Raw genomic sequence first — 16428 nt, forward strand, 5'->3', positions numbered from 1 at the left:
GAACAATAGCTCTAGGGGTAGGGCAGGGCCTCTCCATCTGCCCTGGATATCTGCCTCCCATGTCTGTGGCCGATCGGGAGATCAGCAACCTCTGATCCCAGGACCAGACCCTGGACTGGCTGGGTGAAAAAGGCCTCTTCTACCTGGTAGAGCCCGTGGTCCAACAGGACAATCTCTGCCCTTCCTGTGCCCGGGTGCTTCCGCACCAGCACATTGCCAGGGTGGGGGTCGCAGTGCACAAAACCATTGACAAAGATCATCTCGCTGTATATTTTTCCCAGGTGGCGTGAAATCTGAAAGAGAAGGGAGGCAGGTGGGAGTTACACCACATGGATACCTATCTCAGAGACTTCGACACTGGCCCCTCAATCTGGTCACTTTCAAGAGGAAGGCCAGCAGTGCTGGGTGGGCCTGAGTGGTCATGGTGGGACGAATGGCTTGTGATTGTATAGTTCTTGAGTTTAAGACAGAAGCTGAGTTCTAATCCAGTTATCCTCAACTTCAGCCACATATTAGAATCACCGAGAACTCAGAAGTGTTAGAGGTGGTCCCAGGCATCAGCACTTATTTTAAAGTTCCCAAGGTGACCATAATATAGAACGAGGTAGAACCACTGCTTCAAGCATGCCCAAAGGCTGTAACTCCCACCCCCAACCCCTGCCCTCCACTCTTCCCCAATCCTTCTCTTTCCTATTCTCTTCTCAGGATCTTCATTCTCCCACCAAAGCTAAAGATGAGCTGGAGAGCTGGAGTGGTTGTGACACCATCCCAACTTCCCCTTCTCCAACAAGCAGGTCTAGAGGGCTGTGGATCAGGAATACGTTACCCTGGCACCCCCTAGAGCTGTCCCACCAGCTCTGGGCTGGAGGCCCAGGAGGACCCAGAGTCACAGCCCTGCTCCCCTTTCCTTCAGGCCCCTTTCCCTTCATGCCTCCCCGCCAGAGACCAGGGCTAATCTGATTTATGATGTCTGCACAGAAGAAATGACACTGGAGAGGCCATTTAAATCATCCTGTCACTGCTGCCCTCCATGCCGAGGCGGTCTTCTTATCTTTACTCCCTTTTTATTAAAGCTAAAAGCCTCTTCCCAGCTAGGGAACAGCTGCTGAATAGCACCAGACCTGGGCCCACAGATGGTCTGCCAATGGGTTTCCAGAGGACAAAGAGAGGCTCAACTCACAAAGCTGATGCCCCAGGACACACACTGCCCTTGACATTTCTCTCAGTCCCTGCTGGACCCCATGGTAACTAGCAAATATGTCCTAGCCAGAGGAGAGGAGCTGGGGCCCACGGGTGGGAAACACATGAAGTAGGGTCTTAAGATGAAGGTTCAATTCCTTTCCTTTGCCTACAAAGCCCTGCACAACCAGGCCCAGCCTCCCTCCCCGGTCTTATCTCATGCCACGACACTACAGTCATGTCTGTGCTCTTTCTCTTCTCCAATGACCCTGTACCTTCCTACCTCAGGACCTTTGCACATGATAGTCCGTCTGCCAAGAGCCTTCCTCCCACCTCCCTCCCTTCACCTGGTTCACCCCTGTCTTCCTCCCCACCCCAGCTCAGCATCACCTTTCTGGGGATGCCTTCCTTGACCTCCCAGCCTAGATGAGGTTCTCCTGGCATAAACTCTCATAGAACTCTGTACTATTCTTTCACGGTACTAGCACACTATTTGTGTCATTATTTGACTAATGACCATGTAGCTCACTATTATGAGCTCCTAAGATGGCAAGGACTGGCTCTATTTTGTTAAATGGCTTTATTGAGGTATAATTTACATACCATAGACTGGTTCTACTCAGCATCCACTTGCCAATAATAAGCCAAACATGTGAATATAGGACTCTGCCTTCAACATGAATAAAACCCTTGCCTATGTTTTTTTGAGATGCTGTGGTTCCTGCCTTCATGCTTATCCTAACCCCCTTCATCTCTTCTGAATCCCAATCAATTGTAATTGGCTCCAAAATAAATCATCAAGAATCACCCTACAATAGCTGACAGCCTTATAACAACTTTACATGTAGGTACAATTATGATCCCTATTTTGCAGATAAGAAGCTGAGACTCATCGGGGTGCAACTTATACAGAGCTAAGGACTACAGATAGGTGGAGCCAGGACCCAAGCCAGGTGTGACCCCGCAGCCTTCTAGTAACACAGGCTCATGACGTCTGCACTTCTCAAGTGAACTCTGTGACCTTAAACAGGCTGCTGATACTCTCAGCTTCTGTACAACGGAAACAACAGTAGTGCCACTCACAAGTGAGAACATCCGGGTGCTTGGAGCCCAGTGACCCCTCCTGGGAGCCCTGTTTTTACTGACTCCTCTCAACACTCCTGGGAGGACTTTGCCCCAGGTCGGGTGCTCAGCCTCAGGCTGAGATGTCAGATGTCCCAGGGCCACCATTTTCTGTTTCCTCGGAGGCGGGCCCAGTGGAGCTGGTCCCGGCTGAGCCGGCAAGTCCCCTTTTGAGAAGCCCTTTTGTTAGGCTCTCCGGAGCTCCATGGAGCCATGCTCTGAAAGGATGCATTTGCCAAACCAATTGCATTTATTAAGTAATAATTCATTTTTATTTGTCAAGGATGCATATAAGGTCCAATCAGGGCTCCTGATCAGCCCAAGATAAGCAGTACAGCCAGACTGAGCTGACAGAACTCCAGCCAAAAGCAGAGAAATGACATTTCATTTAGTCTGGGCAGACCTGTCATGGGGAGATGTATGATCTCCCCTGAGCTCTCTGAAATATTGCTAATCGCTCTGGGCCCCCTATTACTACATTGAAAGATAGCCCCCGGGGATCTGGGGACTCAGGACGGGGGAGCCCTTGCCCATGAGGAGTGAGCTGCTGCCGGAGCAGGAGGAGCAAGAGACACTGCCAACTGAGGCTCATACACATGCAGGCAAAGCCATCAAGTGGCCCCCTCCATTTCGACACCCCAGCCAGCTGCCCCTCCTTGGGTGTCTTTGCATCTGGGAGCTGTTCTTGATGTTCACCTTCACCAGATTTCACCAACAGAGACAGACAAGAGGGGAAACCAGCCTATGCCGTCAGCTTTGCTCTGGAGCCCTCTTGGCACTGCCACTCATGGCATGGGTGACCCGAGGACAAGTGACCTGCCTTCTCAGTCCGGGTCTAAGTTCCCCTAGCTGTCAAGTGGAACTAATTCCAGCTGCTCTACTTCCTCCCAGGGTAACCTCGACATTCAAGGTCAAAATGTGACTGCATCTGGGAAAGCACTTTGTATACCACACTATATACGATACCATACACTATGTGTCTGCTAGATCTGCATAGACCTCAAGGTGCTTCATACTACAGAAGACACACAAATGTGTTTGTTGTGATGTGGCAGCTTATGATCTAAGACTTGGAGAAAAAAACGTAACCATTATCACTTTGATCAAAGTTTCATTTTCAAAAGGCTAAAAACATAACTCATAAGAATATAGGATGAATACATGTCAAAGACTGTTCACCTCGCCAATAGAGGAGCACATAAAAAGAGCAGGTTCAGAGAATTTCGAGGGACTGGGTATTTATGGGAACTTAAACAGGAATAAGAGACTGAGATTCCTGGATTAGATATAAAACTGGTTATTGCTCTACAGAGCAGTAAGGAAATCGTAACCTTTGAGGTTATCTTTTCCCCTGGGCAGAAATTATTTGCATATCTCTACAGGATAAGATCTACAGGTTGACATACGACTTCAGTCTGAGCCCCTAATTAATTGTCAACAGCAGAATCAAACAAAAGTACATTTCTCTAGATATTAAAAAGCCCTCGGTGGGCTGCCTGCACAATACCCAAGGAGGACTGTGAAAGGACACATTGCACACTCTTGCCCTTAATTTCTAAATTTTGGGTAATTTTTCTTAACATCTGTCAGAGTTTCAGTAAATACTTCCTTGGCACCATTTTGCCCAGAGAATGGCAGCCAGCCCCCCTCTTACTCAGAGACACCGAGGATCCCAGAAGAAACCTAAGGCCATCGCTGGGCACACAACCCTCTCTCCCATCCCCTTTCCATAATAATTTAGCTATGTCTTGTGATTAAGAGCAAACAAATATAAATACTGCATTGAACATGGGGATGCAAGTATCTCTTCCAGATACTGATTTAATTTCCTTCAGATATATACCCAGAAGTGAACTGCTGAATCATACAGTCATTTTATTTTTACTTTTTAGAGGAACCTCCACACTGTTTTCCACAGTGGCTGCACCAATCTGCAGTCCCACCAACAGCGTACAAGCGTCCCCTTTCCTCCACATGCTCACCAACAAACACTTCGCTCTCTTAGCTTCTCGATGCCCGTTCCAACCGGTGTGAGGTGATATCTCCTTGTGGTTTGGGTTTGCATTTCCCTGACGACGAGTGATGCTGAGCACCTTTTCATGTACCAGTTGGCCACGTGTATGTCTCCTTTGCAAAAATGTTCAGTTCCTCTAAGGCTGCCCCCTGCCCTGTGACAGTGGCATTTGCATAAAGACAAGGAAATGCCATCTTCTTAGAATGGTAACAGCTAACACTCTGTGCCAGGCACCATTCCAGGCACTTTCCATGGACTCACAGCCATCCTCTGTAGGAGACAAGTGGAGGAAGAAATACATAAAAAAGGAAAGAAGCTTGGCCGCCCAGCCGGCAGTTCGTGAAACCAAGCTCCAAACCCAGGTGGTCTGGGTCCAGGGAACAAGCTGTCAATCACCTCGCTATACTCCTCCTCCACTCACAGGGAAGCCCCTAAAGGCAGGGGCTGCAGCAAAACCCTCTGAAGGTCCTCACAGCATCCAAGAAGGCATTCCATTTGGAGAAAAGAGTCTCAGAGGGAAATCCAGGACTGCTTCTCTAACCAAAAAACTGTTAACTAAAGCCATAGTATAGCTCTTTTTAGAAAAAAAGTCAGTGACAAGTCTTTTAATTGTTCTGTGTAAAAAGAATGTCCATTCATGTAAGTGACTTTAGTAATTACTCAATGCCTTTATTCCCTGACAGTGGGGAGGTTAAAAAAAAAAAAAAAAAACAGGAATCTATAAAAAGGCTGAGTAAAGAATTAATTTAGTAAATAATATTTAAATCAAGGAGTTATTTTTGGATTTTTCTCAAAACTTGAATTGGCTGAAAGTGCTTTAATTATTCTATAATTGCAAGGATTAATTTATTCCCACCCCCAAGGGAACGTCTATTTATGTTCTTGGGGGTGTCATACAAGCAAGGCCAAGAACTCTCAAAGAAAGAGGAGGCTGGTGTTGCAGGATATTAATAATCACGTAAGTAGCCCAATATTAACTATAAAGAGGTTAATAATTCAAACTCTCCTTGCTCTCTGTCAGTTTATGGCCAGGCTTCTTGAGAGCCTGAAAGACCAGACCAGACCACTGCCTACAGAATTTTACTCTCCACCCTTACACTGCCCTGGGAACCTCCCTGGGGACCCATAAACCTCAGATTACCTGCTGTTGCCCAGTGAGGCCAAATCTATCCATGGAGAGGGTCCATCTTGGACGAGCCAACATTGAGATGAAATCCCTAAATGTGAAGACATGGGGAGCCTCTCCAACCACAGAGGTGGCGAGTGGGTTAATTAGAGGCAGCTGGGGGAGTTACTCTAATTTTGGAGCCTGGCAAAAGCTTCTCTGGGTTACACATCACCTGAGAGCCAGGACAGGGAGTATCCCCAAGGCCAATAAGGGTCTCCCGGCCAGACAGGTTCAAATGATCACAGCGACCAGAGGGACTGAGTCCTAGGGGCTAGGACTATTGAAGACACAGTTAAGGAAGAGCTGTCGACATCTGACATCCCCTGCCTTGGGCACAGTGCACTCCAGAGAAATATTTCCACATCCTTCCACCTTACCTGTGTCAATAGAAGAAATGGGGAAAGGGTTTCTTCCCTACACATTTCCTCTTTCCGCAACTATTTGACCACTAGTGCCACAGAGGGGGCTGAGGGTTGGAATTCCAGCATAAAAACAACTTCTATTGAGCATGTGCTGTGGGCACTACACCCAACGCTTCATGTTTCAATCATCAAACAATCCTATGGGTTATTCTCCTGCACCCCACTTTACAAGAGGCAGCTGGGGCTTCCAAAGGGTGACTGGCTTCACCAAGGCAGCATGGTTCGTAAGTAGCAGAGCTGGTACCAGAATCCAGGAAGGCTGACTCCACTCCTAACACCCCTGCTGTTGGGGAGAGAAATCTCCAGGAACCTGTCTCATGCACCTGTATCTCTCTAACATCCCCTATGCTTCTCAAGATTTGGTCTGACAAGTTATGGAGTTCTGTATGTGGACGATGGGAGGAGATGATTTCTTTCTAGTGATTTCAGTAAGTAGGGTCCTTGGTGCCTCTTCAGCCTTGCTTCCCTGGTCCTCTAAGCACCTCCTAACATAGAGCCAGAGGTCCACTGAGTGTGGTATTCACCACAGGGAAACTGGGGGACTAACTGCAGTCTGGCGTTTACAGATGGGGAGTCACCATTTGCTCAGTCGATGACCACCACTCATTTTCCAAGTCTACATACCCAGGACAACAGAGGAAGACGGAAAGGAGGGGGCGCAAAGAACATTCTCAGGAAGACATGCCTCTGTGAATAATGATACCATAAATTATGAATGATTTTTTTACAAACTTCACAGCCCGCAGTCTGCACAAGAACCCTGTGAAGTAAGTACCAGTGTGACGCCACCTGCACAGAGGTGGAAAATCAGAGTTTAAGTAACTTACCCAAGGGCACCTGACCAACAAATGGCAGAGCCAGGCACAACCCCGGGGTGCCGCTACTTTGAAACCCTCTGCGCCTCCCACCACAGCGCCCAGCCTCAGTGAGGCCTCACCCAGCACCACCTTCTCCCACATGCTGTGCCCACCTCAGGTACAGCACCGATGCGCAGTGCCTGCACACAGTAGGTGCGTGATACACGTCTGCCGAAAGACACAGCTGAGACCCTTTCACGGCTCCCAGCATGACGGGATGGGTTTTAAAACTGCTGGAAGGAAGAAGCACGGCCAGGGGTTCTGGCTAAATGTGGCAGACTGAATCCGCGCACTGACTCCACTCCATCCCCAACCCCACTAAAATGACTAACAGAAACCATACAAAGAGCCCCCAACAACAGGGCAGAGAAAAGGAGATGAGCAAGACTGTGCTGCCAGAGGGGGAGCAGACAGCTACTGAGAACGGGCTTAGGACAACAAGGGACCCTAAGCTGGCAAGGGGGGGGCGGCGCTTGATGTCTGCCCCAAGCCCACAGAGGCTCAGCGACTGAGGGCCCCTGACACCTCTGTAAACAGGAGTTGGGGGTCTTGAAAAAGGAGGATTGGGGCGCCTGGGTGGCGCAGTCAGTTAAGCGTCCGACTTCAGCCAGGTCACAATCTCGCGGTCCGGGAGTTCGAGCCCCACGTTGGGCTCTGGGCTGATGGCTCAGAGCCTGGAGCCTGTTTCCGATTCTGTGTCTCCCTCTCTCTCTGCCCCTCCCCCGTTCATGCTCTGTCTCTCTCTGTCCCAAAAATAAATAAACGTTGAAAAAAAAATTAAAAAAAAAAAAAGAGAAGAAAAAGGAGGATTTGTGGGAAGGCTTTCAGAGAGCTGAACCCCAGATCCCGACCCACCCCGCCACCTTTGACTCAAGGCAAGATTTACTTTCCGGAGAGGCAAAAAGACAGGCTCTGGGGGCCACACAACATACCCAGAGGGCCATCCCAAGGACAGAGGACTGAATCGAAGTCAACAAAACGAGCACTGGGAGCCCCCTGCCCTCTTCCCCCAGCTGGCTCCCAGGCATCTCTCGCAAGCCCCCCATCCCTGCACCCACCCCCACTCCTGGCAGACAGAAGACGTCTGCTTGCCGGGCCCCCACGCCCCATCCCCACCACCCCCAACCTCCCAACTTTGTCACCTTTCTCTCAGCTAATTTCACACAAATTCAATTGAGCCTCAGCCCAGGCAGGGTCTTAAACACACACTCACTGAAATCCAATTAACCTTCGATACAAGGTCTGCAATCAATAGTCGTCCTTTGGTTTGAGGAGGCTCCATCCAGCCTAGGAAAGCATGCTCCTGCTCGACCTTTACTTTTAATAAAATCAATGACAGTCACTGTCACCAGCTCTTAATGTGACTGGCAAATATGATCAGCAGGTCAGGCCCTCGGTAATGTGCTGTTTCCGGGTGCAGAGACTAAAACAAAAGAGGGCCCCTGCAGGCTGCTGGCCCCCCAGGGCCTCATGCTTGCCAGGTGAGCGAGCACACCTGGGCAGGCTGCCTCGTGCCTGGAGGCTGGCCTGGTGGCAGGTGGCGGGTGGTGGGTGGCGGGTGGCGGGTGGCTGCTGGGCTCTAGTCAGCATCTGAACCACCTGAAGTTTGCTAAAATGCAGATTCTTGCAACCCTTTCCACTCCAGATTCTGGAATAAATCTGGGGTGGAGCAGGCATCTGTATTGTAAAATAAGCTCCCCCTGGTGATTCTGAAATAGATGGGTGAAGTCTTAGCTCCCCAGCAAGCCAGGAATCACTGCTGTGTAAAATATTCAAGCGGGACGTACCCTTCAAGCCCAGCCAATCCAATGCCTTCCGCAAGAAAACTGAGGCCCAGAGAGGGGAAGTGATTTGTCCAAGGTCACACAGCAAGCCACTGGCAGAGCTAGAGCTTGGACTTAGGTCTTCTGCCTCCGAACCTGGTGTTTCTCTACCTGAGTCTATCGGATACTGGCTACTAAGACTGGTCTTCAGGTTGTCACACGCTAGGCTCAGCTAGGTTGGGATGCTGCAGGGTGAGGGGCCTCTCCAAAGTGCAGTGGGGCTGACCCGGTAAGCAGCTGGGGGTCTGGAGTCATCCTCATCCACCTGCAAAGCGATTCCTTCTACAGCCACTTCCTGAGTCCCAACTTCAAGTTGAGGAACCTGCCTGTGGCAGCCGAGACGCCACTAAACACCCTAGTGCCCAGGATACGGAGTGAGATGTTTGCCCCGTATCATTTCTGTCTGTCCCTTGTACTTCCCTGTCCGAGGAACACTCCTAGCCAGGCTGTCCTATGGAGGGCTTCACTCCAGGACAGGCCCACGGAGCTCCACAGTCCTCAGGAGACTTCAGAACCTCAGAAGTCCGTTAGAAGAGGCTTCAGGAACGTGGAGTCTTCAAACCACATGCACACAAACACACACACACCTTCACCCCCACTACTGTTCCATGCGGCCTGTGGCTCTGATGCTGCTCGGTAAGAGACACAACAGATTATTTTCTGTAAAGTAGGGCCTGTCCCCGGTCTTCTCCCAATATCACCGATGGTCAGTGACAGCACAGTAGAGCACATGGGCCACCACCCACTGCCCAGCCTGAGTTCTCTGGAGACGTATTTAATGACAATATCTCAGAATACCAAAGACACTCCCAGATCACGCAGACCCCAGACGCCAGGGGCAGGGGACTGAGGAATTAAGTAAACAAGACAGTGTGGTACTATTACAAGGATGGACCAATAGACCAATGGAAGAGAACACAGCTTCCAGAAAAGACCCACAGGTGACTGACGACAAAAGACTACACTGTGTGATTCCGCGTATATGAACTTCAGCAGTGAGTGAAAGTGACCTCTGGTGACAGAGTCAGAAAGGCAATTCTGGTGAGGGTGAGGGAGCCTGCCAGAGGGCTAGAAACAATTTGCATCTTTATCTGGCTGGAGATTACATGGGAAATCCATGTGGAAACGATGGAAGTGTGCCATCCAGATCTGGGAGCTTCCCTCTCTGGGTCTCCCGATTCCTCACCTGCAAATACAGACACACTAAGCCGTCTCTCCTAAGTTTACAATGTAGAAAGGGCCTGGCACAGGGATGGTAAACGCCAATGGTATAAGGAGGTAAAGGAAGAAAGGATAGCGCCCCATGATGCTAATAATCAACTACCAACTTAGAGCATCAACCAGACATCAGGCGTGATGCTCAGCCCTGCTCACGCACTGCTTATCTCCTCCTCATCTCTCTAAAAACGGAACAATGTTTACATGAAATGGAAAAAACCGTGCCTGACGTGAGTTAAAGAGGGAAGGGTTGCATTCAGATAGTGCCTGTGTGGTGGACAGAGCTTCTCAGTCAGTTCTACACCTCCTTCTCCAAGGAGTTACTGATGCGGCCGTCACCCGGCTGGCCCTGGTTCCACCGCAGCCCCAGGCCAATCCCCGAGAGGGGGAGGGAGAAGGTGGAGGAGCAAAGACTTTGATGTCCTACAGAACTGTGTTCAAACGGCTGGGCTCTGTCCCCACTAGCTGTGTGAGGTTGGACAAGTCATTTGACCTCTCTGAGCTTTAGCCTTCTCATCCATAAATGGGGTTATGGTCTCTCATCTCACCCTTGACAAGACAGCTGTAAGGAGTAGAGACATGTGTCACGTGCCTGGCACATCTTAGTTGCTTATAATTATTATTACTGCTGTTGTTTTCCCCAAATCACTCTGATATCAGCCTGCCCCACTCTGCATGTCCACAGAGAACAAAACACCAACGCTCTACCCCAGCCCTGCCTCACAGAGGCTAACCCAGGGCATGAGGCCGGCTTATTTGTTCTCCACTAATTCAGAGGACGTCCACTGAGCGTCTGCTCTGCACAGAACACTGGCCTTATCTGCAAGGCCATTTAAAGAGGGGTAGAGGCAGGGGCAGATGAGCCCAGGCTCTCAGAGGGCATCACCCTGCCCAGCTCCTGCAGGCCACCTCCAGCCCAGCTGCCCGTCCTCCCAGGACAGCACTCAGCCACGAGAGCAAAAACTATAGCAGAGCACATCTTTGTTTGCAGTTGTCTTTGAAAATCAAAGCTGCCTCTGATAAAACACCATTACAGCCCTGAACTCACTGTATCCAAAGAGATTAATGGATTTGGGGGTGCTGCTGCAATGAAAATCCCACCACAGCTGGCAGTAAGTAAATGCCAGCAACCTGGTGGGGGAAGGGAAGGCATGGGCCTCTGGCATCTTTCCTGATCAGCAGGCAGAGATCCTGCTCCCTTTAAAGCTGTTCAGGAAAAGCCAGAAGCGATCTCCCTCCCCTCCCCACTAGAGCCAAAGACTTTGTACTAGAAGGTCCTGGTGGGCAGAGGATCCCTGGCTAAACACAGGACCCACCCCATCCCAACCAATAGTGGAAGAGATGGGCAAGCAGGTCTCCTCCCTCCTTCCTGTGTGGGAGCTTGACCCAAATACCCTCCCCAGGCCCACCTTAGAAGGCAACAGTGACAGAAGCAGTCAGAAGACCCAAGCTGTGCTACTGGCCAAGCGACCTAGGGAAAGACACCTGCTCTTCCTCTGAGTTCCCTGCCATCTGTAAAGTGGAGAGCTCAATTAAAACAGTCCTTTTCTGGGGCGCCTGGGTGGCTCAGTCGGTTGGGCGTCTGACTTCAGCTCAGGTCACCATCTCGCGGTCTGTGAGATCGAGCCTCGCGTCGGGCTCTGAGCTGATGGCTCAGAGCCTGGAGCCTGCTTCCGATTCTGTGTCTCCCTCTCTCTCTGCCCCTCCCCCGTTCATGCTCTGTCTCTCTCTGTCTCAAAAATAAATAAACTTAAAAAAAAAATTTAAAAAAAAAACAGTCCTTTTCTTATATTTTCCCAGCCCCCAAAGGGAGCTCTCTTCCAGAAAAGCCCCTCCTTTTATGAACTAAAAAACAGTGGAGTCAGAGGGACTTGGGTCTCAATCCTAGCTCTACTAGCTGTGTGACCTTGGGAAAGTTACCTCCCTCTCTGAATTTCTGATTCCTCATCTGCAAAATGAAGACATTAAGACCTTCCTCCCAAGTTTATAATAGAGAAAAGGGCCCGGCACAGGGAGTTAGGCATTCAATAAACATTAATGGGAAAAGGAAATAAAGGAGGAAGGAGGAAAGGAAGAAGGAGAAAAGGAAGAAGGAGGAAAGGGCAGAGCCCAAAGGTAAGAATGAAAACAACAATCAGGGTGCCTGGGTGGCTCAGTGGTTAAGCGTCCAACTTCGGCTCAGGTCATGATCTCATGGCTCGTAAGTTCGAATCCTGCATCGGGTTCTGTGCTGACAACTCAGAGCCTGGAGCTTGCTTCAGATTCTATGTCTCCCTTTCTCTCTGCCCCTCCCCTGCATGCACTCTGTCTCTCTGTCTCTCTCTCTCTCTCTCTCTCTCAAAAATAAACATTAAAAAAATTTTTTAATAAAAAAATTTTAAATAAAAAGATTTTTGGGGCGCCTGGGTGGCGCAGTCGGTTAAGCGTCCGACTTCAGCCAGGTCATGATCTCACGGTCCGTGGGTTCGAGCCCCGCATCGGGCTCTGGGCTGATGGCCCAGAGCCTGGAGCCTGTTTCCGATTCTGTGTCTCCCTCTCTCTCTGCCCCTCCCCCGTTCATGCTCTGTCTTGCTCTGTCCCAAAAATAAATAAAAAACGTTGAAAAAAAAAATTAAAAAAAAAAAAAAGATTTTTAAAAAGAATGAAAACAACAACAATCTTGCTTCCAAATCAGAGCACTAAGTACATGCTAGGCACCATGCTAAGCACTCGTGTGGTCCTCATAATCTTCGTAGAAGGAGGTACTGTCACTGCCCCCATTGACAGAGGCCACACAGACACCCGGAGGCCTGGGCTCCCAAACCACACACTCTCCTACCATTCTACTGGCTCATGTGCTGAGCCAGGGCGTGGCTTCCTCCTCTGGGCCATCCCACCACTGGGACCACAGGCTCATCTTCATATGTTGCCTGGAGTAGGGAAAGGAAGAGCATTCACCTCTCTCCACTCCCTCCTCTCGCCTATCCAGAGTGCTAGATCACGTCATTACGATCCTTAACACCCTTTGTGACTCCCCAGGACCTCCGGGGTCCTGCCGGAGGTCTTCACTACCTGCGCCCACCCTATTCCTCCACTATTTCTCCCTGGAAACCCTGCCAAACTTCACCATTCCCTTCCCCTTCCTTGCAGTGCCATCGCTGCCCCCCCCCCCCCCACAACTCCTCTACCCCGCAGATCCCTACTCATCCTGTTGGGGAAGCCCACCCACAGCAGATGCCAGCACTTCCTCCTTGCTGCTCTCTGGGATCTCCCCCACCCCCCTCCTGCTGCTGCGGGGTGGTGGCAAGGATTTAGCTGTGTACCCGACTGCAACACTAGGTGGGGAGCTCCTTAGAGAAGGGAAATATGTGTGGTTCCCTCTGAACCCACATACTCAGCTCACAGGAAGGACTACAAAAATGATGGGCGCTGTTGAAAAAGTACAATTCCACCCATACCTGTAAGACCCTATGGCAATCAAGAAGAAGAAAATGGGGTACAGTCCCCACCCCACTGGCCAGCTTTCTTTCCCTGAGATCAACAGGGCAGGAGGTGGGTGACAGAAGCCTCACTTTTCTCATAGCTCTTTGAAGTAGAAGCAGTTGGCTCCTGCTGTCCCCTGCTGGCCTGATCCCTTGAGGCCTGGGAGTGGCAGGGAGAGGGGACGGCGGAAGTGGGAAGAAGCTGTGCCCACGCCCCATGGGGGCAGAAGAAGTAAGTCCACAGATTTCACACCACTGTTCTCTGGGGCCGCTCAGCTCTGTGGGGTGCAGATGGGCCAAGAAGACACATGGTAATCACTTGTCCAGGCAGGGGCTACCACCAGGGCCTCAGCATGTGCCTGCACCCCACTGTGTGCTCCCAACCCCCACCTTAGGAGACAAGGCAGAGGACTGGACTGGACGCCCTGGAAGGGTGCTTGGTGCTCAGCGACATTGTAATTCTTCAGTCAACAGGTCCATTTCAAGGCAGTGAGACCTCACCGGGACATACCTGCCCTCGGTGGGCAGCCCCGACAAAGCCCGTGTCCCTCGCACTGCAGCCATGAGGGCTCAACCTCACCTCGTTGACATCAATCTTGTTCTTCTCCATGTAGTCTCTGTCATTGACCTGGCCGCCATCCACAAACTCCATCAGAAGGACCCGCTTGGTGGACAGCTCCCAGTAAATGCGGGGGACCTGAAATGGGAAAGAGCAGGTCAGAAGGGCTGGCGGGCCGGAAGCTAGGGGCCAGGATCACAGAAAGGTACAGTGAGCCAGGCAAGGGCAGATGCTCCTGCCAGGAACAGGAGACGAAGCCTGAGTGGGACCTGAGCAGTAACAGGTGGGGAAAGCGAGGGTCGGGCCAAGACAGGAGGGCAGGCCAGGCTGCCTCCTCTGCCAGCAAGGCCTCTGGTCCTTCCGTTAGAGACCCCCTCCTGCTTGGGGACCACAGAACGGCTTCCCCACCCTCCTCAGTGCCTCCAGACACAATTAAGAGCCAAAAGTAAAACTGGGACTTAGGGGAAAAGGTGTGGAACCCCCCATACCTGAGCCAGAGTTGGCATTAAAAGCTATTTCCCTCTCTCACTAGGCCAATTGCAAGCTCCTCACATGAATCTCATCCCTTTGCCTCAGCTTCTACACCTGTGCAATGGATATATTATATGTATATGTTTATGAATGAGTTAACCAAAGAACAAATTTTTTTACTGGATGATAAATTTTTCAGTAAGGAAGTCCTGAGTTTTCTCATGCCTGTTCCTACAGGTCTTCTGTGGCAGACAATGCTGGATCCCAACCCAGTACCTATTCCCAATCCTCCTCTTCCCCAGAGATAGGAAAAACGAAATATTTTCCCTGCTTGCTTTGCAATCAGTATGGCCACAGGACACCGTTCTGGCTTATGAGTGGAGGTCTGCTAGAAGCTCTGGGAAGGTTTTTATTTTCTTCATAAAAAGGGATGTTTGTAAATGGTGCAGCTCTTCTTACCCTTCTGTCCTACTTTGAAGTGAATGTGAGGGGCGCCTAGGTGGCTCAGTTGGTTAAGCGTCCGACTTCGGCTCAGGTCATGATCTCGCGGTTCGTGAGTTCAAGCCCCGTGTCGGGCTCTGTGCTGACAGCTCAGAGCCTGGAGCCTGTTTCAGATTCTGTGTCTCCCTCTCTCTCTCTCTGACCCTCCCCCGTTCATGCTCTGTCTCTCTCTGTCTCAAAAATAAGTAAACGTAAAAAAAAAAAATTAAAAAAAAAAAAGAAAGTGAATGTGATACCTGGAGCTGCAGCAGCTATCTTGCAACCATGAGGAAAAGTCCAAGAAAATCAGAGATGCCTGCCCTGATACGGTCAAACCACTAACACAATATCAGCAGGCAACTGCTGTAAGCCTTCTTGCCATGTGAGGAAGATAAATCTTTTTTGTTTATGACACTCTAAATTGGGCTATTGGTTACCTGTAGACAAATGCATTCCTAATTGATGTGCTCTCCAACTCCCTTGGACTCTAAGAACACCCAATAGCCAAAAAAAAGAACAGATTTCACCAGGATTAGGCAGGAGGTCAGACCGCACCAATGGCTGCTGGGCTGCCATATGAGTGAGTGACAGCCAAGAGTGCCACCAATGTTAGGACGAAGGAATTACTGGGATATTTAGCATGTCATGTTTCCCCAACAACTTGATGGGCTTGTTTCCACATACAAATAAAGAAACTAGGGCAGCTAATTCAAGGGTTCTGGGGAATAAGGACTTCCCTCATCTCGACCCCCAAAACTCATCTGGCAGCAAGACCCCAGTGCTCAAGTCAAGAAACCTGTTTCCCTTCCTACTTCTGCTAACTCTGCCATGTCTTAGTCCAGCCACTTAACCTCCAATGCCTCAGTTTTCCTCCTTACAAAGGACTGTTCCTGCCCCATTGCAAGGAGCTCTGAGGATAACTGGGGCTGCGCATACCAGTAAAACACCCTGGGCTTCCTGGAACGAGGGTCCCAACTGAAGTCAAGGTGTCATTTGGGTTTGCTACTTTCCTACAGTTTGGGCCATTTGAAAATCTGGGCTAGAGAAATCTGTGACTCTCTAGGACTGTGAACTGAAATTTCAGTCCTGCTCGGCACTTCTCAAAAGCTACCTTTAAAAATATGAGTGCAAGTTTGCTGTCCTTGACCATGGCTTCCAAAGGGAAGGGACACATTTTGGGGTTGAGTTCTTCCCCGGGTTTGTTTGGAAACCTAAGCTTGGCAGTGGGCACCAGGGGCTCCAGGAACATGAGGTCGAATCCCCCATCTGGGTCTGCCTGGAGCAACATGGAAAACAGCTTGAAAGAGCCACAGATGGAATGAGAAAAACCCAAAGACTGGAGACTCTGGCCTTGTTAATAAGGGCAGTGGGAGGCTGCACTCCCCGCGCCTCCACCTTTCTCCCCGGTCTCCCCCCAGATGCAGCCATCCCTGTCTGACAACACGATGGCCCTCTGCGGCACCTGCTTAGATCTCAGATGACAGAATACCAAACCGGGAGGCAGAGAGCTTTGCCATGAGAGTTCAGGGAGGATGGCAACTGCCCCCCGATGGCGACACCACAGAAAGGACTTCAAAAGGCAGATCTGCTCCCTGCACAGTTAGGAGAAACTTGGCTGGACAGTGGGACGTAAGGTCGACAACTTGCTCCTAAG

The 16428-nt window shown here is 50.3% G+C and overlaps 1 protein-coding gene across 1 annotated transcript in view; it reads right to left on the reverse strand.

Moving 5' to 3' along the window:
• Nucleotides 1-16428, reverse strand: part of ADCK1 (aarF domain containing kinase 1) — a 123055-nt gene that overhangs the window by 8958 nt on the left and 97669 nt on the right. Inside the window, exons 7-8 of the mRNA XM_047080284.1 lie at nt 13845-13961; nt 144-293 (exon numbers count right to left, since the gene is read on the reverse strand). Of these exons, the coding sequence (XP_046936240.1) occupies nt 144-293; nt 13845-13961 (267 nt within the window). The remainder of the gene's footprint in view (nt 1-143; nt 294-13844; nt 13962-16428) is intronic.

This window comes from Lynx rufus, unplaced genomic scaffold, assembly GCF_022079265.1.
Source record: "Lynx rufus isolate CCGP_SWC_20201006 ecotype Redwood Valley unplaced genomic scaffold, mLynRuf1.p SCAF_17, whole genome shotgun sequence".
In the NCBI taxonomy this organism is placed as follows: domain Eukaryota; kingdom Metazoa; phylum Chordata; class Mammalia; order Carnivora; family Felidae; genus Lynx; species Lynx rufus.